The sequence below is a fragment of the Microcaecilia unicolor genome, chromosome 3 (genome assembly GCF_901765095.1).
Source record: "Microcaecilia unicolor chromosome 3, aMicUni1.1, whole genome shotgun sequence".
Classification (NCBI taxonomy): Eukaryota; Metazoa; Chordata; class Amphibia; order Gymnophiona; family Siphonopidae; genus Microcaecilia; species Microcaecilia unicolor.
In genome coordinates this window covers 367,115,075-367,139,747 of record NC_044033.1, presented here as the reverse complement: position 1 = coordinate 367,139,747, position 24,673 = coordinate 367,115,075, and the positions used below count along the sequence as shown (strand labels likewise).

The 24,673-nt window shown below is 49.4% G+C and overlaps 1 protein-coding gene across 3 annotated transcripts in view; it reads left to right on the top strand.

Annotated features, from left to right (window-relative positions):
* The first annotated feature begins 1,398 nt into the window (after positions 1–1,398).
* Positions 1,399–24,673, top strand: part of TBC1D32 (TBC1 domain family member 32) — a 327,052-nt gene continuing 303,777 nt past the window's right edge. For 2 of the 3 annotated variants that reach the window (XM_030198562.1, XM_030198561.1), the window contains exon 1: positions 1,399–1,505. In XM_030198562.1, the coding sequence (XP_030054422.1) occupies positions 1,483–1,505 (23 nt within the window). In that variant the 5' untranslated portion in view covers positions 1,399–1,482. Of the gene's footprint in view, positions 1,510–24,673 lie in introns of all 3 variants that reach the window. The other variant, XM_030198563.1, reaches the window with a different exon arrangement.

Below are 24,673 nucleotides of genomic sequence, written 5' to 3'. Positions count from 1 at the left end.
CAGTCTATTGTACTTCCCTTAGCTCTCAATTGGCCTGCAGCCACTGAAACCTGCACTGCAACCCTCATTGAAGTTATGGGGGAGTGGGGTAGGGACAGAGCATGGGTGCATCAGGTTTGCTGTTTTTTTCTTTTTCAAAAAAGTTGGCAACTCTAGTGCCCACCCATCCAACCTGTTGGCCCACCCAAAAATTGCCTTCTGGCTACGCCACTGCATCGCAGGGACCTCACACCTCACCTCTGCGCTGATCGTGCATGCACTGAAAACATGCCTCCTGCAGCCAGGTGCATAGCTACATTGGGCCACGGGGGCATGGGCTCCCGTAGATGTAGCCCTGGCTCTCCCACCGCCAACCCCTTCGCCCCCCCTCCCACTGCCAACCCTCCCCCATCGCCGTCGGGTAGCTTTGCTGGCGAAGGTCCCCAACCCCGCCAGCCGAAGTCCTCTTCTCCAGCGCGGCCGCATTGTTGATCTGCAAGGGCAGGCTTCTGTTTCTGTGAGTCTAAACGTCCTGCCCTTGCAGATCAGCAACGCGGCCGCGCCGGAGAGAGGACTTCAGCTGGCGGGGGTTGGGGACCTTCGCCTGCAAAGGTACCCAATGGCGGGGGAGGGTTGTGCGGCGACGGGAAGAGGGGGTCAAGGGGTTGGTGCTGGGGGGGTCAAGGGTGGTGGTGGTGGGTCAAAAATGCCGGGGGGGGGGCTAAAATGTGCCCCCTCACCTCGGGCTCTAGGCCCCCCCCCCCGAAGTTTGGCTGCAGCCCCAGCAACCAAGACCACCTTGGCACCGGAATGATAGCTTCCTCGGGCTCCCCCTGCCTCTGGGTACCAACAATCAGCCCCTCTCTGACAGAGTCCGGGACCGGGTCCCACAAGTACGGAGTGCCTCCCTTTTACCGGCATGGAAGCACTTTCGGGTTCGCGGATACATCCGCGACTCCGCCCCCATACCGGCTCCTGACAGCCCGGGACTCTCCACAAGCCCAGGTAAATGGCTCTTTTAAATTATTTTAAGAAAAAACAAAACATGGACCTCTTACACAAGGAAGGGGGAGAGAGTGTTTCATAATGTCCAGAATAATTTCATGCTATTTAATCACAAAAATTACTGTTAATTGCCCATGTTATCGACCTCTGTGTGCTGTAATATTTTTTGTTTTACTGCTGTTAAACCAGTATGTTGTGAACTGTCTCCTTCTGTCGTTCTCTGTTTACGATCTTAACTTGGGCAACATATGTAAAATTGTCTTGCTATAAAGTTTTGAATCTCTTACTGGAATATTTCTACTTTCCAGGTTCCTCAGGCTCTGCCTTTAGGCTATAATTCTAGCAAATTATCTCTTTCCTGCAGCTGATCCCGTGTTACGGTTGCCATGGAGAAGGAGAGGCTGTGACCCGGAAGCAGCTAAACAGCCAACTAATCCTGTGGATGAATCCTGTTGCTGCGCTGCTGTTGCACATTGGAGGAAGCCTGTGGGTTTATTTATGAAGGAGGGGTGTACACCGAGGTGGGTGAGTTTTTTTTCTGTGGGTTATTTTTTCTTTGTAAGAGCTGGGTTGATGCTGGAAGAAGGGAACATCTCTGGAAAAGCAGGGAAGACTGTGAGCTCAGGTTTCTATGAACAGAGACACCTGGAGTTGAGCAAAAAAACAAAGAGAAGAATGCAAAGCTCCTTCCTCCCCGTGGCTCCAACTCATTTCGCCGTTTGTTGCCTAATTAGACCATTTAAAAAGGATGTGCTTTGTTTTTGTATTTAAATGTCTGAGAAAACCCCTCTTCTGGAGGCTGAATCTGTGAATTGATGTTATGATGAAGGGAAAAAAATCAGCGCTGGTGGAAAACTATAAAAACTTAAGTGTCACGCCAGATCATAATAATAAGAGACGGATTATTAATGATCTGAGGGGACGTGCACGACCATACATGCTATCTGATGCGGTGATTTACTAATGAATGTGATACAACTGAAATAGAAGTGCTTTAGAATGTTTGGTGCTAAGCTTTAAGCTCGATGCCTTTACCCTCTTTTTCGTGGTTCTGAGGATAGATCAGTAGCTTAATATCAAAAGGTTGTCATCTTGGCCACATTTAAATGTACTCTTTCCCCAACCTATTTAAATAATTGTTTAAGATTAATTAAAGAATTCTCATGACCTGCTCCTCTGTTCTCCATTTACTTTTGGATTCCCTGTGTGTTTGATCCAATTTTGCATTCTCAAGGGCCAAGGCAGAAAGCAAATCTTACTGTGGCATGCTTTGAGTAATGAGCATGCAAATTACAACAGTAAACTGCAGCTCATAGTGAATTGTTATCTTATCAGTGCCTGAACAGCAATTGGCTCAGGCACCGACAGTAACAGTGACATAAAAAAAAATGACAGTAGTCATGGGCCCTGTTGCCCCCCCCCCCTCTTTAAAAATTCCCTGGCTTGACATCCCCTTTCCCAATATTAAAAAACAAACAACCCCCCCCCCCCACAACTTGCATGTGACCCCCCTTCCCCACTTCAAATAAGTCCATGGTGACCCTCCCCCCAACCTGATTTAATATGAAAAATTAATGCTGATGGAGAGAGAATAGAAAAAAAAAGGGTGGGGGGAGGAAAGAGGGCCAGCCCAGAAAGGAGAGGGAAAGGCTATGTAGGAGGTTCATGGAAGGCTAGACAGAAGAGAAAAGTTTTAAGGCAAACTTTAAAGGACTGGAGGGAAGAGCATTCCAAAATTTAGGACCAATGTAGCTGAAGGTAGTATCACTTTATAGGGTACTGTGCATTCTGACAAAGCCAGTACTCTCTGTTTCCAGCAGGCGGATAACAGTTCGCCATGTATCTCTGTGACTTGTTCTTTGGTGGTCTCCTGGCTTTCCATTGGGAAGTTGCAGTTGAGTTAAGGGGTGAAACGCTGGTTAAGCTCTTCAGGGTGTAAACCTGGTAGAGCCAGGTCCCTCTCCTCCATCCCCACTTCCACCACAGCTTCTTTCTCTGTGCTCCCTGTGACTGACTTTCTTTTGCTGCTTCTGTCAGGGGGAAAAAAATAGAGGCGCTTCTAGTTTTTAGTCAGTTCTGTTTAGAAGAGCCTTTGAACTAACTAAACCGGCAGTAGTTCATTCTCTGCTGTGGTGAGTAAATTACTTTTATTTAGTTAATGGCTGCAGAGTCAGTGAAACACTGTTCCCAGTGTAGGAGCTGGAAAACCATGTTGGGTCAGTGCACTATGTGTGCTTGCCCTTCGGACAGCATGGCACTGCAAAATGTGGAGCCTTTAGCAGGTCCTAGCTCTAGAGTGGAGGAGGATTTCAGTCCCGTGGGGTTGGCGGGCTCAGCTGTGGCCGCAATTCTGTAGTGTAGAATCACAAACTAGCAATAAAGTGTATTGTGGTCTATAGCAAGATATATTCTCTAAATACCACAATATAGTTTATAGTGTTGAATTCCTCTTAGTTTTTTATAGGAACCTCAGTGGTGGTACTTGACAATTAACATTTTGTCAAGCTTCACCCACCAACTTCTTCATTGGTTCCTGCAATTTATGTATCTAATATCGTTTAAAGTTCAAATGCTCTTTAAACTTTAAAGTATTGTTTAAACCACTTATCTGGAAAAATGTCGGCTCAGGGGGACATTACTCTGACATGATTCATGATTCACACCAAGCAGTTGCAGGAACCCCCTACAAAAAACACCCTGATTTAGCGTGTATTATTTTAAAGATAATCTAACTACATTTAACAAATGATACAGAAAATTTTTACCTTCCAACCTGCTAGGTCCATCCTGCCAACTATAGCTAACTTTTTTGCTAAGATGGCGCTGGTGTAAAAGTGCCTGATTTTAAACAAGCAGCTGATTTTCTACCCGCCAATCCCAAAACACAGACTAGATCAAAGACAACCATTCAATTTCTGCATTTAAACCATTAGGGGTTACTGTGTTCAATGAAAAAATCCAATTTTGCTCTCGATAATTTAACAGTTTTAATAGTGACCACCCTCCCGTCCTACTGAAATAGTGTCCAAAAGAGGAAAGACCACTGGAGAGTGGTTGTTGAAGCAAAGATACGAGGATATGATAATCGATAAAATTCTTCCATTTGAAAAGACCTCTTCCATATCATCATGCTGATCAATCCATAGACTGGTGGGTTGTGTCCATCTACCAGCAGGTGGAGATAGAGAGCAAAGCTTTTGCCTCCCTATATGTGGTCATGTGCTGCCGGAAACTCCTCAGTATGTTCTCTATCTCAGCAGGTGGTGGTCACACACAGCAGCAGCTCTGGCTAGGTCTCCAAGCCTAATTTTTAGGTTTTGTTGAGTACCTGGGGTTGAGGGCTCTTCTTGAGCAAGTGCAAACCTGGTGGCGCCAGGTCCCTCCTTTTCTCCCCCCTCCCGCTGGCTCCGTTTAAAAAAAAAAAAAAAAATTTTGGACGTCCTTAGGGCGTTTATTTCGACGTTTATTTAAACGTTTATTGCAGCTACTCACTGGGACACCAGGTCGTTACAGCTCGGAGCAAGAAGCAGGTAATTTTTACCTTTTTATAGCGGGCAGGGGGTTCCCCGATCGATCTCCACGTGGCCTATGGCGTCGGAGGGCGAGGGCGCGAAGAATCGCTCCCCGGACCGTGTGTGCGCTTCTAGCGGGGAAGCGGGGATTTTAAAGTCCGATTCGCCCTTGTTGGGTGTCAGTTTGGAGGCCGGTCAGTGTCCCGGGTCTTCCTCCGGTGCGGCGGTTTTTCCCGCCATAAACGCCCATCCCCCGCTGCTCGCCTCCGCCATCTTGGCCGGCCACTCTGCTCGGACGGCTTCTTCTTGGGCCGCCCTTGAGCTGGGAGACGTTCATGCCATGGCCGCCCTTGATTTGGGCGACAGCAAAAAAGCGGCTAAAGTTAAGCGCCATTCTTCCCGCGCGGCTCCTTCGCGGAGTGTCGCGCCGGACGCCATTCTGGATGCGCAGCATGTTTCTCCCCCGCTCTTGCGAGCGCCGGTTGAGGGTGCGTCTAGGGCTGTGGCCCAGGCTGCTGAAATACACAGTCTGGGGGGTTTCTCCCCCGAGTTTATTTTGCTGCTGCATCAGGCCTTCCTTATGCAAAACGCTGCCCCTTCTCCCTTGTCCGGCAAAGGGGTTGAGGCCCCCGGAAGTAAACGCCCTCGGGTGGATTCCCAGGGCTTAGAGGACTCTGTCTCCTCTGATGTAGATGAGGGCAGCGTATCTGAGTTCTCCCAACGGTCCTTTGGGAATTCCTTGGAGGAGACGGATTCCCGCTCGGATGGAGCGGATGACCCCTCTGCAGCGCGGATCTTTCGCTCAGAGGATTTGCCCAACCTGTTAGTGCAGGCCATGAGCATTTTGAAGATTTCCTCTCCAGAGGACGTCTCTCCCTCAGCCCCTGTTGGCTCCGCCATTATGCTGGGGACGAAGCGCCCGCCTAGAACCTTCCCACGTGCATGATGCCATGCACACCTTAATTTCGGCTCAATGGGATGTCCCGGAAGCGAGCCTCAAAGTGGCTAGGGCTATGTCCCGCCTCTATCCTTTGCCTGAAAGTGAACGTGAGGCCTTTCTTTGGCCTACCGTGGATTCTTTAATCACTGCGGTGACTAAGAAAACGGCGTTGCCGGTGGAAGGTGGCACGGCCCTAAAGGACGCCCAAGACAGAAGATTGGAGGCGGCCTTAAGGTCGTCCTTCGAGGCGGCTGCCTTAAGTTTGCAGGCCTCAGTTTGCGGCTCCTATGTGGCCAGGGCGTGCCTGACGATTGTGCAGTGGGCTTCCCCCTCGGATCCTTCCTTGAGGGCTGATTGGCCGGCCCTGGAATCGGGCTTGGCTTATTTGGCAGACTTACTGTATGATGTCTTGAGAGCCTCGGCTAAAGGTATGGCTCAGACAATCTCTGCGCGGCGCTGGCTTTGGCTGAAACATTGGTCTGCTGACCACGCCTCTAAGTCCCGCCTGGCTAAGTTGCCTTTTAAAGGCAAGCTGCTCTTTGGGGTCGAGCTGGACAAAATTGTGACCGATCTCGGCACGTCTAAGGGCAAGAGGTTACCAGAGGTCAGGGCTCGGGCCAGTGCTCGCCCCGGTAACTCCAGAGGACGGTTTCAGGAAGCCCGTCGGTACCGCCCGGGCAAGTCGGGCTCCTCTGCCCCCTCTTCCTTCAAGAGGAACTTCTCCCCCAAGCAGCATTCCTTTCGCAGAGACCGCCGTCCCGGAGGTGCGCCCTCCGGTCCTCCCCCAGGGTCTCGTACCCAATGACGGGGTCCTGGTCCATGGCCCAGTGCAGATTGGAGGACGCCTGTCCTCGTTTCTGGGCGAGTGGACCAGGGTAACTTCAGACGCTTGGGTGCTGGAAGTCATCAGAGACGGCTACAAGCTAGAGTTCTGCCGACCCTTAAGAGACGGGTTTGTACTCTCTCCCTGCAAGTCTCCGGTCAAAGCTGTGGCAGTGCAGCAGACCTTGGACAATCTGACCCGCCTGGGTGCGGTCGTTCCGGTGCTAGAAAATCAGCTTGGCAAGGGACGTTACTCCATTTACTTTGTGGTACCAAAGAAAGGAGGTTCTGTACGGCCTATCTTCGACCTCAAAGGGGTCAATTGGGCCTTGAAAGTTCGGCACTTTCGCATGGAGACTCTCCGCTCTGTTATAGCGGCAGTGAAGGCAGGGGAGTTCCTGGCATCCTTGGACATCAAGGAAGCGTACTTGCATATTCCCATCTGGCCTCCTCATCAACGCTTTCTGCGTTTTGCAGTCCTGGGCCGACACTTCCAGTTCAGAGCCCTCCCGTTCGGGTTGGCTACTGCTCCGCGGACCTTCTCCAAAGTAATGGTGGTCATCGCGGCCTTCCTGCGAAAGGAAGGAGTACAAGTCCATCCTTATCTGGACGACTGGTTGATCCGAGCCCCCTCTTATGCAGAGTGCGGCAAAGCTGTGGACCGTGTGATTGCTCTTTTGAGCTCCCTGGGGTGGATCGTCAACTGGGAGAAAAGCCAGCTGCGCCCGACTCAGTCCCTGGAGTATCTGGGAGTTCGATTCGACACCCAAGTGGGCAGAGTGTTCCTGCCGGACAATCGGATTGTCAAACTTCAGGCTCAGGTGGACCAGTTCCTAGTAGCCTCTCCGCTTCGGGCTTGGGACTATGTGCAGCTGTTGGGCTCTATGACGGCCACGATGGAAGTAGTGCCCTGGGCCAGGGCTCATATGAGACCACTACAACACTCTCTGCTGCAGCGCTGGACTCCGGTGTCGGAGGATTATGCTGTGCGCCTTCCCTTGGACCCAGCAGTGCGCAAGGCGCTGAGCTGGTGGCTGAAGACAGACAAGTTGTCTGCAGGGATGCCTCTTGTGACCCCGGAGTGGATTGTCGTCACGACAGATGCCTCTTTGACGGGCTGGGGAGCCCACTGCATGGGAAGGACAGCGCAGGGGCTCTGGTCTCCTGCAGAGGCAAAGTGGTCTATCAACCTCCTGGAACTCAGAGCCATTCGGTTGGCGCTTTTGGAGTTCCTCCCGGTACTGGCGTTGAAGCCAGTACGGGTCCTGTCGGACAATGCCAGGCTGTGGCCTATGTCAACCGCCAGGGAGGTACCAAGAGCGCCCCTCTAGCCAAGGAAGCCATGATCTATGCCAGTGGGCGGAAGCGAACCTGGAACAGCTGTCAGCGGCCCACATTGCCGGAATCATGAATGTCAAGGCGGACTTTCTCAGTCGCCATAACCTTGGATCCCGGAGAGTGGCAGTTATCGGCTCAGGCGTTCTTGGACATCACGAAGCGCTGGGGCCAGCCGAGCCTAGATCTGATGGCGTCATCGGGCCAATTGCCAAGTGCCGCGCTTTTTCAGCAGAGGACGGGACCCTCGATCTCTGGAGTAGATGCTCTTCTCCAACAGTGGCCGACACAAGAGCTTCTCTATGTGTTCCCGCCCTGGCCCATGTTGGGCAGGGTATTAGACCGGGTGGCAAAGCATCCGGGCCGGATAATCCTGGTGGGTCCGGACTGGCCCAGACGTCCCTGGTATGCGGACTTGATCAGGCTCTCAGTGGACGACCCTCTGTGGCTGCCAGTGGAGCAGGGCCTGTTGCATCAGGGTCCCGTGGTGATGAAGGATCACTCCCCCTTTGGTCTTACGGCCTGGCTATTGAGCGGCAGCGTCTGAGGAAGAAGGGCTTCTCAGACAAGGTCATCGCCACTATGCTGAGAGCGAGGAAGCGCTCTACTTCTACTGCTTACGCCAGGGTTTGGCGTACCTTTGCAGCGTGGTGTGAAGCAGGCTCACTTTCTCCCTTCACTGCTCCAATTTCTTCAGTGCTGGCGTTCCTGCAAGAAGGTCTGGAGAAAGGCCTGTCGCTCAGTTCCCTTAAAGTCCAGGTAGCGGCTCTTGCTTGCTTCAGGGGCCGCCTGAAGGGTGCTTCCCTGGCTTCGCAGCCAGATGTGGTACGTTTTCTCAAGGGAGTTAATCACCTGCGCCCTCCTCTGCACTCAGTGGTGCCTGCGTGGAATCTCAACCTGGTGCTAAGAGCCTTGCAGAAGCCGCCTTTTGAACTCTTGTCGAGGGCATCTCTGAAAGACCTGACGTTGCAAGCAGTCTTTTTGGTGGCTATCACTTCAGCCAGAAGAGTTTCCGAGCTCCAGGCGCTCTCATGTCGAGAGCCTTTTCTGCAGTTCACTGAGGCAGGAGTGACTATTCGCACAGTGCCTTCCTTCCTGCCCAAGATTGTTTCTCGCTTCCATGTGAATCAGCAGCTCTGTCTCCCTTCCTTTCGTAGGGAGGACTACCCAGAGGAATACTCTGCTCTCAAATATCTGGATGTGAGACGAGTCATCATCAGATACTTGGAAGTGACCAATGATTTCCGGAAATCGGATCATCTGTTGTCCTGTTTGCAGGTCCTCGTAAGGGTCTGCAGGCTGCTAAGCCTACAGTGGCAAGATGGGTCAAGGAAGCCATTGCAGCGGCTTATGTGGCCGCGGGGAAGGTGCCACCTATCCAGCTGAAGGCTCACTCCACTAGAGCTCAGGCGGCCTCGATGGCAGAGGCCGGGTCCGTCTCCTTGGAAGAGATATGCAAGGCGGCAACTTGGGCATCGGCCCATACCTTCTCCAGGCATTACCGCTTGACTGTGGCTGCTCGGGCGGAGGCCCGGTTTGGAGCTTCAGTGTTGCGGTCAGGGATTCTATGTCCCGCCCTGGGTGAGTACTGCTTCGGTACATCCCACCAGTCTATGGATTGATCAGCATGATGATATGGAAGGTAAAATTATGTATCATACCTGATAATTTTCTTTCCATTAATCATAGCTGATCAATCCATAGCCCCTCCCAGATATCTGTACTGTTTATATTCTGGTTGCATTTCAGGTTCAAGTTTAGTCTTCAGTTCCTGTTCAGGAGGACTTCGTGTTCAAGTTTTTTCAATTGGATTCTTCAAGAGTTGAGACGAGTTTGTGTTACAGTGAGCTGCTGCATTCCTCTCCCCTCCGTTTTACGGGGCTGGATTGAGACATAAATTCTGCCGGCGCTCCCTCCCGCTTCGTGCGGCTGTAGGACAGCTTTGTACCCCTCCCGCTTCGGCGGTGTTAGGGTCAGTCAGCTCCTCCCGCGGTTGCGGTTGCAGGATAAGCCAGATCCCCCCGCATCGGCGGGGTGGTGTCCCTCCCCCGCTCCGCGGGGATGAGCTGGACGGATTCCCCTCCCCCACTTGTGTGGGATGAGCTGGGTTAATTCCCCTCCCCCGTTTCGGCGGTGGTGAGCTGGGCAGAGTGTCCCTTTGTGGGTGTAATTCTCTAAGTGCTGAGTCCTGCGGATGGAGCTTTGATATCGACATACTGAGGAGTTTCCGGCAGCACATGACCACATATAGGGAGGCAAAAGCTTTGCTCTCTATCTCCACCTGCTGGTAGATGGACACGACCCACCAGTCTATGGATTGATCAGCTATGATTAATGGAAAGAAAATTATCAGGTATGATACATAATTTTACCGTACGTTGCATGGAGGATCTCTTCCCCTTTGGTCTTAAGGCATGACTTAAGAGGTTTCATCTAAAGAAGGGTTATTCGGAAAAAGTAATTATAACTCTTCTGCAGGCTTGCAAGCATTCTGTTTCTACAGCTTATGCCAGTCTGGAGAACATTTGAAGGTCGGTCAGGAGAAAGAAGGGTCATTCCATGCCAAGTGGTCTAAACCTTCCCACCATCATGTCTCCAATTTTGTTCAAATTTTATCTGTTGCGCGAGTCAGGTGTTAAACGAAGTTTCCCAAAATTTGAGGTCTCTAACTGCAATAGTTGCAGATCTAAACCCCCTTTTCTGAAAGGTTGTCAGTCCATGAGCGCGCGACATTTACCAAAATGCCATTTTTGGGGTCTAATAAAATCCAAGCACATTTATAAGAATTGCTAAAAAATTCAAATCCTGTACAGTTTTTGATGCTAATTCTGATGAAATACATTTTAACATTATGGTTGCAAAATCCAGTCAAACAAGTTGACTCAAAGTGTGCATCAAAATTGGTCTCGACTCATCGGAACATATTTGGACCAATATTCAGACCGCAACCACTTCCATGCAAACAAAGATACGGACTTGAAATTTTGAACAAGCAATATGCTTGTGCTGGACATAATACTGCCAGATTTGCAACTAACCAGCATCTATAACTGCCCTGCAGGATCTCTTCAAATTTGGCACTGTCAGCGCAAATGGTAAAACGTACCACAGTTCAAAGCCAATTATTAAAAAAGAGTCTGCCTGAATCAGCTTGTGAACAGTATCGTCTGAAAGGGAACATTGTGCTCTACATCACTGATATGTTTTTGTTTTGCAATGCCACCATTAAGTAGCCATTTACTCAGGACAAAGTATGTTATATTTAGTACGCTTGATGTGCTAATTTTTCTTCATTTCTAGGAAATTGAGTCTTAATAGTCGCTTAAAAGTATTGATATAATTAATTCCATATCATCATGCCGATCAATCCATAGACTGGTGGGTTGTGTCCATCTACCAGCAGGTGGAGATAGAGAGCAATCCTTTTGCCTCCCTATATGTGGTCATGTGCTGCCGGAAACTCCTCAGTATGTTCTCTATCTCAGCAGGTGGTGGTCACATACAGCAGCAGCTCTGGCTAGGTCTCCAAGCCTAATTCTTAGGTTTTGTTGAGTACCTGGGGTTGAGGGCTCTTCTTGAGCAAGTGCAAACCTGGTGGTGCCAGGTCCCTCCTTTTCTCCCCCCTCCCGCTGGTTCCGTTAAAAAAAAAAAAAAAAAAAAATTGAACATCCTTTTAAGGGCGTTTATTTCAACGTTTATATCAGCGTTTATTGCAGCTGCTCACTGGGACACCAGTTCGTTACAGCTCGGAGCGAGAAGCAGGTAATTTTACCTTTTATAGCGGGCAGGGGGTTCCCCATTCGGTCTCCACGTGGCTTATGGCATCGGAGGGCGAGGGCGCGAAGATTCGCTCCCCGGACCGCCTGTGTGCGTCTAGCGGGGATGCGGGGGTTTCAAAGCCTGACTCGCCTTTTTTGGGCGTCAGTTTGGAGTCCGGTCAGTGTCCCAGTTCTTCCTCCGGTGCGGCGGTTTTTCCCCCCATAAGCGCCTATCCCCCCCTGCCCCCCCCCCCCCCCATTTTGACCGGCCACTCTGCTCGGACGGCTTCTTCTTGGGCCGCCCTCGAGGTGGGAGACGTTAATGCTATGGTCGCCCAAGAAAGCGGCGAAAGTTAAGCGCTGTTCTTCCTGCGCGGCTCCTTCTCGGAGTTTCGCGCTGGATGCCATTTTGGATGCGCAGCATGTTTCTCCCCTGCTCTTGCGAGCGCCGGTTGAGGGTGCGTCTAGGGCCGTGGCCCAGGCGGCAGAAGTGCACAGTCTAGGGGGTTTCTCCCCTGAGTTCATTTTGCTGCTGCATCAGGCTTTTCTTATGCTAAACGCTGCCCCGCTTCCCCCTCTGATCAAGGGGTTGAGGCTTCCGGAAGCAAACGCCCTCGGGTGGACTTCCAGGCCCTAGAGGACTCTGTCTCCTCTGATGTAGATGAGGGCAGTGTATCTGAGTTCTCTCAACGGTCCTTTGGGGATTCCTTGGAGGAGACAGATTCCCGCTCGGATGGAGCGGATGACCCCTCTGCAGCACGGATCTTTCGCTCAGAGGATTTGCCCAACCTGTTAGTGCAGGCCATGAGCATTTTGTAGATTTCCTCTCCGGAGGACGTCTCTCCCTCAGCCTCTGTTGGCTCTGCCATTATGCTGGGGACGAAGCGCCCGCCCAGAACCTTCCACGTGCATGAAGCCATGCACACCTTTATTTCGGCTCAATGGGATTTCCCAGAAGCGAGCCTGAAAGTGGCTAGGGCTATGTCCCGCCTCTATCCTCTGCCTGAAGGTGAACGGGAGGCCTTTCTTGGGCCTACCGTGGATTCTTTAATCACTGCGGTGACTAAGAAAACGGCGTTGCCGGTGGAAGGTGGCACGGCCCTAAAGGACGCCCAAGACAGGAGATTGGAGGCAGCTTTAAAGTCGTCCTTCGAGGCGGCTGCTTTAAGTTTGTAGGCCTCAATTTGCGGCTCCTAAGGGGGCCAGGGCGTGCCTGACGCTTGTGCAGCAGGTTTCCCCCTCGGATCCTTCCTTGAGGGCTGATTTGGCCAGCCCTGGAATCGGGCTTGGCCTACTTGGCAGGCTTGCTGTATGATGTCTTGAGAGCCTTGGCTAAGGGTATGGCTCAGACAGTCTCTGCACGGCGGTGGCTTTGGCTGAAGCATTGGTCTGCTGACCACGCCTCTAAGTCTCGCCTGGCTAAGTTGCCTTTTAAAGGCAAGCTGCTCTTTGGGGTCTAGCTGGACAAGATTGTGACCGATCTCGGCACGTCTAAGGGTAAGAGGTTACCTGAGGTCAGGGCCCGGGCCGGTGGTGCCCGCCCCGGTTCCTCCAAAGGACGGTTTCTGGAAGTCCGTCGGTATCGCCCGGGCAAGTCGGGCTCCTCTGCCCCCTTTTCCTTCATAAGGAACTTCTCCCCCAAGCAGCATTCCTTTCGCAGAGACCGCCATCCCGGAGGTGCCTCCTCCGGTCCTCCCCCAGGGTCTCGTACCCAATGACAGGGTCCTGGTCCATGGCCCAGAGCAGATTGGAGGACACCTATCCTCGTTTCTGGGCGAGTGGACCAGGGTAACTTCAGACGCTTGGGTGCTGGAAGTCATCAGAGACGGCTACAAGCTAGAGTTCTGCCGACCCTTAAGAGACGGGTTTGTGCACTCTCCCTGCAAGTCTCCGGTCAAAGCTGTGGCAGTGCAGCAGACTTTGGACAATCTGATACGCCTGGGTGCGGTCGTTCCGGTGCCAGAAGGTCAGCTTGGCAAGGGATGTTACTCCATTTACTTTGTGGTACCAAAGAAAGGAGGTTCTGTCCGGCCTATCCTCGACCTCAAAGGGGTCAATCGGGCCTTGAAAGTTCGGCACTTCCGGATGGAGACTCTGCTGTGTTATAGCGGCAGTGCAGGCAGGGGAGTTCCTGGCATCCTTGGACATCAAGGAAGCTTACTTGCATATTCCCATCTGGCCGCCTCATCAACGCTTTCTGCGTCTTGCAGTTCTGAGCCGACACTTCCAGTTCAGAGCCCTCCCGTTCGGGTTGGCTACTGCTCCGCGGACCTTCTCCAAAGTAATGGTGGTCATCGCGGCCTTCCTACGCAAGAAAGGAGTACAAGTCCATCCTTATCTGGACGACTGGTTGATCCGAGCCCCCTCTTATGCAGAGTGCGGCAGAGCTTCAGACCGGGTGATTGCTCTTTTGAGCTCTCTGGGGTGGATCATCAACTGGGAGAAAAGCCAGCTGCGCCCGACTCAGTCCCTGGAGTATCCGGGAGTTCGATTCGACTCCCAAGTGGGCAGAGTGTTCCTGCCAGACAATCGGATTGTCAAGCTTCAGGCTCAGCTGGACAAGTTCCTAGCAGCCTCTCCTCTTCGGGCTTGGGAGTATGTGCAGCTGTTGGGCTCTATGACGGCCACGATGGAAGTAGTGCCCTGGGCCAGGGCCCGTATGAGACCTATACAGCTCTCTCTGCTGCAGCGATGGACTCCAGCTTCGGTGGATTACGCTGTGTGCCTTCCCTTGGATCCAGCGGTGCGCAAGGCGCTGAGCTGGTGGCTGAGGCCAGTCAAGCTGTCCGCAGGAATGCCTCTTATGTGGGCGGAAGCAAACCTGGAACAGCTGTCGGCGACCCACATTGCGGGAGTCATGAATACTACTCAGGCGTTCTTGGACATCATGAAGTGCTGGGGCCAGCCGAGCCTAGATCTGATGGCGTCATCAGCCAATTGCCAAGTGCCGCGCTTTTCAGCAGAGGACGGGACCCTCGATCTCTGGGAGTAGATGCTGTTCTCCAACAGTGGACGACACAGGAGCTTCTCTATGTGTTCCCGCCTTGGCCCATGTTGGGCAGGGTGCTAGGCTGGGTGGCAAAGCATCCGGGCCGGATAATCCTGGTGAGTCCGGATTGGCCCAGACGTCCCTGGTATGCGGACTTGATCAGGCTCTCAGTGGACGGCCCTCTGCGGCTGACAGCGGAGCGGGGCCTGTTGCATCAGGGTCCCGTGGTGATGGAGGATCCCTCCCCCTTTGGTCTTACGGCCTGGCTATTGAGCGGCAGCGTCTGAGGAAGAAGGGCTTCTCAGACAAGGTCATCGCCACTATGCTGAGAGCGAGGAAGCGCTCTACTTCTTCTGCTTACGCCAGGGTTTGGCGTACCTTTGCATTGTGGAGTGAGGCAGGCTCAATTTCTCCCTTCACTGCTCCAATTTCTTCAGTGTTGGCGTTCCTGCAAGAAGGTCTGGAAAAAGGACTGTCGCTCAGTTTTCTTAAGGTCCAGGTAGCGGCTCTTGCTTGCTTCAGGGGTCACCTGAAGGGTGCTTCCATGGCCTCGCAGCCAGATGTGGTGCGTTTTTCTCAAGGGAGTTAATCACCTGCGCCCTCCTCTGCACTCAGTGGTACCTGCGTGGAATCTCAATCTGGTGCTAAGAGCCTTGCAGAAGCCGCCTTGTGAACCCTTGTCGAGGGCATCTCTGAAAGACCTGACGTTGAAAGCAGTCTTTTTGGTGGCTATCACTTCAGCCAGAAGAGTTTCCGAGCTCCAGGCGCTATCATGTCGAGAGCCCTTTCTGCAGTTCACTGAGGCAGGAGTGTCTATTCGCACAGTGCCTTCCTTCCTGCCCAAGATTGTTTCTCGCTTCCATGTGAATCAGCAGCTCTGTCTACCCTCCTTTTGTAGGGAGGACTACCCAGAGGAGTACTCTGCTCTCAAATATCTAGATGTGAGACGAGTCACCAATGATTTCCGGAAGTCGGATCATCTGTTTGTGCGGTTCGCAGGTCTTCGTAAGGGTCTGCAGGCTGCTAAGCCTACAGTGGCACGATGGGTCAAGGAAACCATTGCAGCGGCTTATGTGGCCGCGGGGAAGGTGCTGCCTATCCAGCTGGAGGCTCACTCCACTAGAGCACAGGCGGCCTCGATGGCAGAGGCCGGGTCCGTCTCCTTGGAAGAGATTTGTAGGGCGGCAACTTGGGCATCGGCTCATACCTTCTCCAGACATTACCGCTTGACTGTGTCTGCTCGGGCGGAGGCCCGGTTTGGAGCTTCAGTGTTGCGGTCAGGGATTTCTATGTCTCGCCCTGGGTGAGTACTGCTTTGGTACATCCCACCAGTCTATGGATTGATCAGCATGATGATATGGAAGGTAAAATTATGTATCATACCTGATAATTTTCTTTCCATTAATCATAGCCGATCAATCCATAGCCCCTCCCAGATATCTGTACTGTTTATATTCTGGTTGCATTTCAGGTTCAAGTTTAGTCTTCAGTTCCTGTTCAGGAGAACTTCGTGTTCAAGTTTTTTCAATTGGATTCTTCAGGAGTTGAGACGATTTTGTGTTACAGTGAGCTGCTGCATTCCTCTCCCCTCCGTTTTACGGGGCTGGATTGAGACCTAAATTCTGCTGGCGCTCTCTCCCGCTTTGTGCGGCTGTAGGGCAGCTTTGTACCCCTCCCGCTTCGGCAGTGTTAGGGTCAGTCAGCTCCTCCCGCGGTTGCAGGATAAGCCAGATCCCCCCCCGCATTGACGGGTGTGGTGTCCCTCCCCCGCTCCGCGGGGGTGAGCTGGACGGATTCCCCTCCCCCACTTGTGTGGGGATGAGCTGGGTTGATTCCCCTCCCCCGTTTCGGCGGTGGTGAGCTGGGCAGAGTGTCCCTTTGTGGGTGTAATTCTCTAAGTGCTGAGTCCTGCGGATGGAGCTTTGATATCGACATACTGAGGAGTTTCCGGCAGCACATGACCACATATAGGGAGGCAAAAGGATTGCTCTCTATCTCCACCTGCTGGTAGATGGACACGACCCACCAGTCTATGGATTGATCGGCTATGATTAATGGAAAGAAAATTATCAGGTATGATACATAATTTTACCTTATTCATTCGTATTTTATTTGTTGATTGTCCAATTGTTTATTGTGCGCTGTTCTGGTGGATTGGAAACGTTTGTGAAACGTCAGTTGATCAGAAAGATGCTTTCATAAGCTTTATGCATCCTCATGGTCCCGCTACTTCATTTTATTGGCCAGTAAGACGCGATACTTGCTGGATCCCAGAACAACTTATCATTGCTGTTATTCCAGCTCCATCAGTGACGACATCTGGTCGGCAATATAGTTTCCCTGAAACCGTTCTCTTGCAGATCAATGATGCTTTCAGAATGATGAAGTAACTGAAGAAGGCAGGGTTGGGAACCTGCAGTGAAGTAACTGAAGAAGGCAGGCTTGGGAACCTGCAGTAAAGAAACACATAATCAGGCTTGGGATCCTACAGTAAAGAAACCCACAATCAGGCTTGGGATCCTGCAGTAAAGATACCCACCCGTGGCTGTTACTGCATGGCTATCGGGCGTGGCCCCTATGGTGATGGGGATGCTGGTTTCAATGTGATAACCAATAATGGCTCAGCCATCATGGACTAACGCAATACATCACGCACACAAAATATAACATACTTTGACCTGAGTAAATGGCTACTTAATGGTGGCATTGCAAAACAAAAACATGTCAGTGTTGTAGAGCACAATTTTCTCTTTCAGATGATACTGTTCACAAGCTGATTCAGGCAGACTCTATTTTAATAACTGGCTTTGAACTTTGGTACATTTTACCATTTGCGCTGACAGTGCCAACTTTGAAGAGATCCTGCAGGGCGGTTATAGATGCTGGTTAGTTGCAAATCTGGCAGTATTATGTCCAGCACAAGCATAATGCTTGTTCAAAATTTGAAGTCCGTTTCTTTGTTTGCATGGAAGTTGTTGCGGTCTGAATATTGGTCCAAATATGTTCCGATGAGTCGCGACCAATTTTGATGCACACTTTGAGTCAACTTGTTTGACTGGATTTTGCATCCATAATGTTAAAATGTATTTCATCGGAATTAGCATCAAAAACTGTACAGGATTTGAATTTTTTAGCCATTCTTATAAATATGTTTGGATTTTTTTTTTTTTTTTAATTCTTTATTTATCAATTTAGATATATTAAACAAGCAAAAATAAACTTGTCAAGTAAATAACATCACTGTTTAACTATATAAGGAAATCAATTAATATTCAAACATTTACAGCATGTTAATTAAAGTCCACATTATTGAGATTCAAAAATTACATCATGGATTCCAAAAGAAAATAATTAAGGAAGCTTTCCTTAATTCGGATGCTCATAAAAGATATCTTATCTTAATATATAGGGTTCTAAGTTAATTACTCCCTTGTCCTTTTGCAGCTAAGAATGAAGAAAGCTGTGCCGGCTCATAAAACACATATTTATTAGATTGATATTTAACTAGGCATTTGCACGGGTACTTTAGAAAAAACGTACCTCCTAACTGAATTACACCAGGCCTCATAAGTAAAAATCTCTGTCTACGTTTTTGAGTCTCTTTAGTCACATCAGGGAAGAGACTAACTTTTAAACCAAGGAAACTCTTATCCTTATTTTGGAAGAAAAGTCTCATCAGCCAGTATTTATCTGGCGACAAGGCTACTGTGGCAATTAAAGTAGATGCCTGAACTAATTCAGTATCTGAGGATTCCAGTATCAATGAAATATCCAATTCTGATTTTTCTTGAGGCACTGGGTGCTTCTGGGGCAGGTAATATATTTGTGTAAACGGTGGAACCATTTCCTCTGAAGCGCCAAGTGTCTCAGTAATATACTTTCTAAGCATTTCCCTTGGTAAAACTCCAAATTTTTTTGGAAAATTTAAAAAGCGGATATTATTATTTCTGGTTACATTCTCCAAGAATTCAGTACGTCTCCTCAAGGAAATTAAATCTTTAATCATAGTCTCTTGGTTTAAATGAACCTCTTTCACTTGTTTTTCCAATTCTTCTTGACGATTCGATATTGTCTCTACCTTGAGTTCAGTCTGTTGAACCTTGTGGTCCATATTAGACATTTCTTGAGATAATTGTTTAATTTGTGGACTTAAGGAACTCCCCAAGTCCACAATCAAAGTGTATAGAGTCTCTAATGTAATTTCAGTGGGTTTCTGGGATTTAGGAAATTGTACCTCTGTAACTGTAACAGCGGTCTGTAGTGCTTTATCCCCCGTCACAGCTTCCATCTGGTGCTGATTATTCGATGTCATATCTCCCCCTCGAGAGGCACCTAGATCACAAAAAGGGTCCACACTGTCCGCAGTTCGACTCTCCTCCTCGGTCCTGTGGACGACTACACTCTTCGGTGGCGTCCTATTAGGATCCGGCGTCGACGTGCTCGCTCCCGAGGGTTGCGGGGGAGGCGCCCTATCATCGGGGCTGAGCGATAGCTCCAGTCCAGCGGTCTCCGAAATGGTTCCATTTCCACCCGGTCGACCTAGCAGACCTGCTCCCGGTGTTCCTGATATCTGTGCTCCACGAAGGTAATCAATCATTGTGGACTGTAAAGGAAGACTTTGCCGTGGAGGGGCAGCGGCGGAGGACAAGCGGCCCCTTCTCTTTGGCATTTTTCTTTCCCGGAGCTTTCTGAGCGTCCGAACTAGTCAGCGGCCATTTTGAATCTTAATATGTTTGGATTTTATTAGACCCCCAAAACGGCATTTTGGTAAATGTTGCGGGCTCATGGACTGACAACCTTTCAGAAAAGGGGGTCTAGATCTGCAACTATTGCAGTTAGAGCAGTGGCGTAGCCAGACCTGACATTTTGGGTGGGCCCAGAGCTAACATGGGTGGGCACTATGTATATAGGTTATTTTTTAACAGGCTCTCTCCCCGGGTATAGCCTGCAATTTTTATTTTGTTGGGGGGAGGGCGCAGAGGCCCCAGTCTACCTCTGCGCCCCCCCCCCCCCCCAAATTGCAAGGCTGGCTAAACCCAGAGAGAGAGCCTGGGAGGGGGCAATGCATTACTCTCTCCAGAAAAAAAGAAAGTTTTTAAATGCTCCCTGGTTCCAATCTAATTCATGTTTAATGTGGGATAAAATCCCAAAAATAAGTAAATAGATAGAAACTCTGAATGTTGAGCACCTGATTCTCATAATATGATGTCTGTTTTAGTGGACCTTTTAGCAGGAGAAAAAAAATCTCTGCAAATATATAACACATGCTAGGGTGTCCCTGTAACCAGCCCCTCCTTCCAAATGACACACTAATTACGATTTATAACAAATTACTACTCTACCTATAAAAAGTTATACTTTCTCTAGTACATTCGTATGCTGCAGCAGCTGGCTGGTATGTCTTAAAATATAAATAAAATTAAATAAAAATGCTACCAACAATTAAACAATGTGGAAGCAGCAGCTCTTATTCAATCCAATCTGCTCCGGCTCCCTCCACCCTCCATCCCAGACTCACACTTTCTGTGGCTCCTCCGACTTCGTCCTCTCTGGTGGCACTGCAGGTCCCTCTCTCCTGATGATCTGCTCTCTCTGACAATAAGAGCAGATCGGGAGGGGACCCGCCACCACAGACACCTTCCATCTGGGCTTCGGCGTCTGTCTCCACGCTGCAGCACAGCCAAGAGGACCACGCCACGTGAAAAAGCTGCGATCAAGGGGGCACACCGGCAAGTTGAGAAGGCGCGCAAGCGAGCACACACGCACTCGGCCGCTGCGCGATCAGTTTTTTTTTTAAAAGTAGTGCTGCAGGACACGCGGGTATACATCGGCAGGGAACAGGCTACTTCAGCCAATCCCAGGAGCCTTCCTTCAGCTTGTCCCACCCCGGAGGGTTGAAGAGAGGCCCCGGGATTGGCTGAAACAGCCTGTTCCCTGCCGACGTATACCATTCTGACCCGGATTTAAAAATGAAGCAAGGCACAGGTAGGAAAGGTTCTGTTTTTGCTGCCAGTGCCGGCGCAGCAGAACTGACAAGCGCCTGCCTATCTAGCACCCCTAGAAGATCCTCCTGATTGGGTGGGCCTGAACTGAGATTGGGTGGGCCTGGGCCCACCGAGGCCCACCCGTAGCTACGCCCCTGAGTAAGAGACCTCAAATTTTGGGAAACTTCGTTTAACACCTGACTCGCACAACAGATAAAATTTGAACAAAATTGGAGAACATGATGGTGGGAACTTTTTTAAATTTTAGACCACTTGGCATGGAATGACCCAGAAACATTTTTCCTGTGATAAGGTAGCATTAACAGATCTTAGCTTTTGTCCAAGAGGGTTTTAAGAAGGGTTTGGCTGTTATTTCCCTTAAATTTTAAGTAGCAGCTCTAACCTGTTTCAGAAGGCATATTCAGTGGACTTCTGTTGTGGCTCATCCTGATATTGTTCCTTTCCTTAAGGGTGTCAAATCATTTGCATTCTCCTCTTAAGTGAATTTGTCCTGATTGAAATCCTAATTTAGTTCTGAGGGCTCTTCAGATGTCGCCATCTGAACCTCTCCCTAAAGCTACTATTAAGGATCTTACTGTAAAGTAGGGCTGTGCACTGATTAAAAGTTTGATCGCACGGGCGGATGCGGCCAAAGTTTCTAATCGTGCGATTAATCATGTGATTGATCGCATAGAGGGTCCCCCTCACGTTTCCTCTTGTACAGTGAAAAATATACTCAGCAGATGTAAATTCTCAAAACTGACATTTCAATTACTAAACAGAAAATAAAATAATTTTTCTTACCTTTGCTGCCTGGTGATTTTATTTTTCTAATCACTCATTCCCTGCTTCTTGTTCTGCTTCCCTCTGTCTATGCTCTGAACTCTGTCTCCAGGGCATCCTATCCATTCATCATTTCATTTCTCTCTTCTTCACTTCCTGCCCTATCTTTCAAGTTTTTCTTCCTCCTGAAATCTGTCTGTTTTTCATCTGTTCCCTTCCCTTCACCTCTCCTCCATGGGCACCATCTCCTCCCATCTCTCTTCCATTCCATTCCCATTCCTTCCCCTCCCCTCCATGAGCACCATCTCTTTTATTTCTTCCCTTCTTCTCCTCTCCCCTCCCTCCCTCCATGGGCATCATCTTCTTTCTTCTCTTCCCCTCTCCTCTGTTCTCCTCTCCTGTCCCCTCTATGGCCATCTCCTTCTCTGCATGGGTACAATCTCCCTTGTTTGTTTATCCCACCTCCTCTTTCAGATTCTGGCATCTTTGCCTGGCCTGGCTGCATCTCCCCTCCTCTTTGCCTGCAGTCTGACATCTCACACTCTCCTCCTTCCTACCAGCTACCCCAGAGTCTCTGTTTTCTCCCGTGGGTCCTAGCATCTTTCTCTGTCTCTCCTCTCCCCCTGATTCTTCTAAACTCTCCCTGCTTGCCTTTACAGTTGCTTGTCTCGAGAAGGGAACCCTTCCTCTGTAGCATCCTACCGACAGGAAACAGGAAGTTCTGTCAGAGGAGGTGGGATCTAACGTGAAAGAAGCAGTATGCGTCTAGTGCTGCACACCTCCTTGGTGTTGCAGACAGTAAAGTTAAGCTGAGAGGAGCAGAGAGAGGGAGATACCAGAGCTGTGCGTATGGAAGGAGGTGGGGTAGCGGTGGGGCGGAAGCAGGAGAGAAGGAGAAAGCTAAAAGAAAAGGACAGTGGGAGAGACAGGGAGAGAGACAGGTAGCTGGGAAAGGAGCAGGGAGTGTAATGCAATTAACAAGTTAAAATTATTAACATGAGTTAAAATGGTAATATGTTAATCACATTAAAAACGCGTTAAATGTACAGCCCTACTTTAAATACAGTATTTTTGGTAGCCATGTATTCTGCCAGAAGAGTTTCAGAAATTCAGGCCTTATTTTGTGTGGATCCTTTCCTCCAATTCTTTGAGGCGGGGGTAACAGTTGGAACAGTTCCTTCCTTCCTAAGGTAGTGTCCTCTTTTCAATAAACCTCTTTATTTACCCTCCTTTCATAGAGAGGATTGTGGTTCTGAATATTCTTCTTTGAGGTTATTGGATGTTAAAAGAAGTCTCATGTTACCTAGAATCCTCTAATGATTTTAGACACTCTGATCATCTTTGTCCATGTTTCAGGTCCTTGGAAATGTATGGCTGCTTCTAAGGCAACTGTTGCTCGCTGGTTGAAGTAAGCTATATCCTCAGTTTATTTGTTGAACTCATTCTACTTGACCCCTTTCTACTTCTTTGGCTGAGTCTCAAGCCATTTCTGTGGATGAAATTTGCCATTCAGCTACATGGTTCTCTTATCACACTTTTTCAAGGCATTATTGTTTGGATGTGACAGCTAGAGCAGAGGCTTTCTTTGGAGCTTTGGTTCTCTCTGCTGGGATGTCACACTCCTTCCTAACTTGAGGACTGCTTTTCTACATCCCACAAGTCTGGACTGATCCTTTAATGTCAAGGATGGAAAAATTAGTTCTTACCTGATGATTTTATTTCATTTCATCTCAAAGGATCGGTCCAGAATCTATCCTTGCTGATGTTTGTGGGTATAGTTTCTGGGTTTCTTTGGTTCATAGGCACATTGTTAAGGTCAATATAAGTTGTTGGTTCTTCTGTTATTTTAATTGTTCTAATTATAAGAGGAGGCAGGAGCTTTTACTTGCAAGTCACACTTCCGCTGCTTGGCTGAGATACTGGCTGAGCCAGAATACACAGTACTCTATAAACTACAACTCATGAGTGCATTCTGTCTACACCTGCTGGTGGATGGGCATAACCTACAAGTCTAGACTGATCCTTTGTGATTAAAGGAAATAAATTTGCCAGGTAAGAACTAATTTTCCTTCTTCATATAAGTTACTGAATATCTTCTTTATAGGGTTGTTCAACCCTTTAACATTATAGGATGGAGCTTTCAGTCCTAGAGCCATTCTAATGGGCCGATGATCCAAAGTAAACGCAGCGGTAAAGGTACTAGCGCCATTCTAGCGCACGTAGTCACCAACACAGAATGATCAGCGGGGTTACCGCTGTAAACAACGATCGTGCCAGGCACTTGCGCAAATAGCATGTAAATAAGGCCATTTTGTATTCCTCCTTGATGATCAAAAAATAGCACCGCAATGATCAGAGGTGTTGAATGGCATTGGACAGAAAACGCCGCAAATTAACGCCAGGTCAGGGCTTGCGTTACAAAGTTATATGCATGTAAATTATCCCCCGTCTCTCCTTCCCACGTGAGTCAGAAGTAGATGCCTGAAGGACAAGACTGGAAGACAATTTATTGTCCGCTTCTTCTTCCAGGCGTGCTCTTAAGAGTTTTTCTGCAGTTTCGAGGGCTTTTGCTGACTTTTTTTTAGAGTTGTGTGACGGAGGTCTCCCAATAGTGCTTGCCTGCTATTGCGCGCGTGTAGAAGCGCAGGTCAGAGGAGAGGATGGAGACCCGGCGAGAGGGAGAGATGTACCCCTGTTTTTGAGGCCCCTACCTCGGCAGTGTGTATACCAGTGGTGTGCATACCATACAAGGGTGTCGTTGGAGGGGATGCGTGATACGGAGGTCGTCGACGTGTACCGTTTGAATAGGGAGGCTACTTTAGACCTTTATGAAAATATAAAATGTGATCTTGATTCCCGCACTGTGCAATCACATTCTGTCCCTGAAATGGTTAAACTACTGTGCACACTGCAGTTCCTGGCTACAGGTTCTTTCCAGCACGTGGTTGGAGCTTGCTGTGTTGTGGATTAATCCACATTTTTAAAGCATCTAAAGGCGATTTTGAATGCCATAACTAGATGTTACAAGGACTATATCCACTTTCTGTGGTGCGAGGCAGAATTGATGGAGTTAAAGGTGCAATTCTTCGCTATAGATGGCTTTCCTAATGTTCTGGGTGCCATTAATTGCACCCCTGTCCCATTGATCCCACCATCAGAATCTGAAGCGGCCTACCGCAATAGGAAGTTGGGCTACTCCATTAACGTACAGGTTGTTTGTGACACGAAGCTGTAAGTCACAAAAGTGTCAGGGGACTTGAGAGGCTAAGAGGCATATTTTCAAAGCACTTAGCCTTCCAAAGTTCCATAGGTTTCTATGGAACTTTGGAAGGCTAAGTGCTTTGAAAATATGCCTCTTAGTATCAGAGCACCTAGAATGTTTGCATGCAGGAAATAGAATCCCAGGTTTCAATACTCCATTGTTTTGCAAGATCACTGCTTGAACTCTCGGCAGCCACCTTGAAGCGGTGCCAGGAGCAAGTCAGGTCTGTAGCCATGCCGGGCTTGAAAGAGGGGGCTCTTTCCTGGGTTGAAGAGGCCACTAGACCACCAGGGCACTACAATAA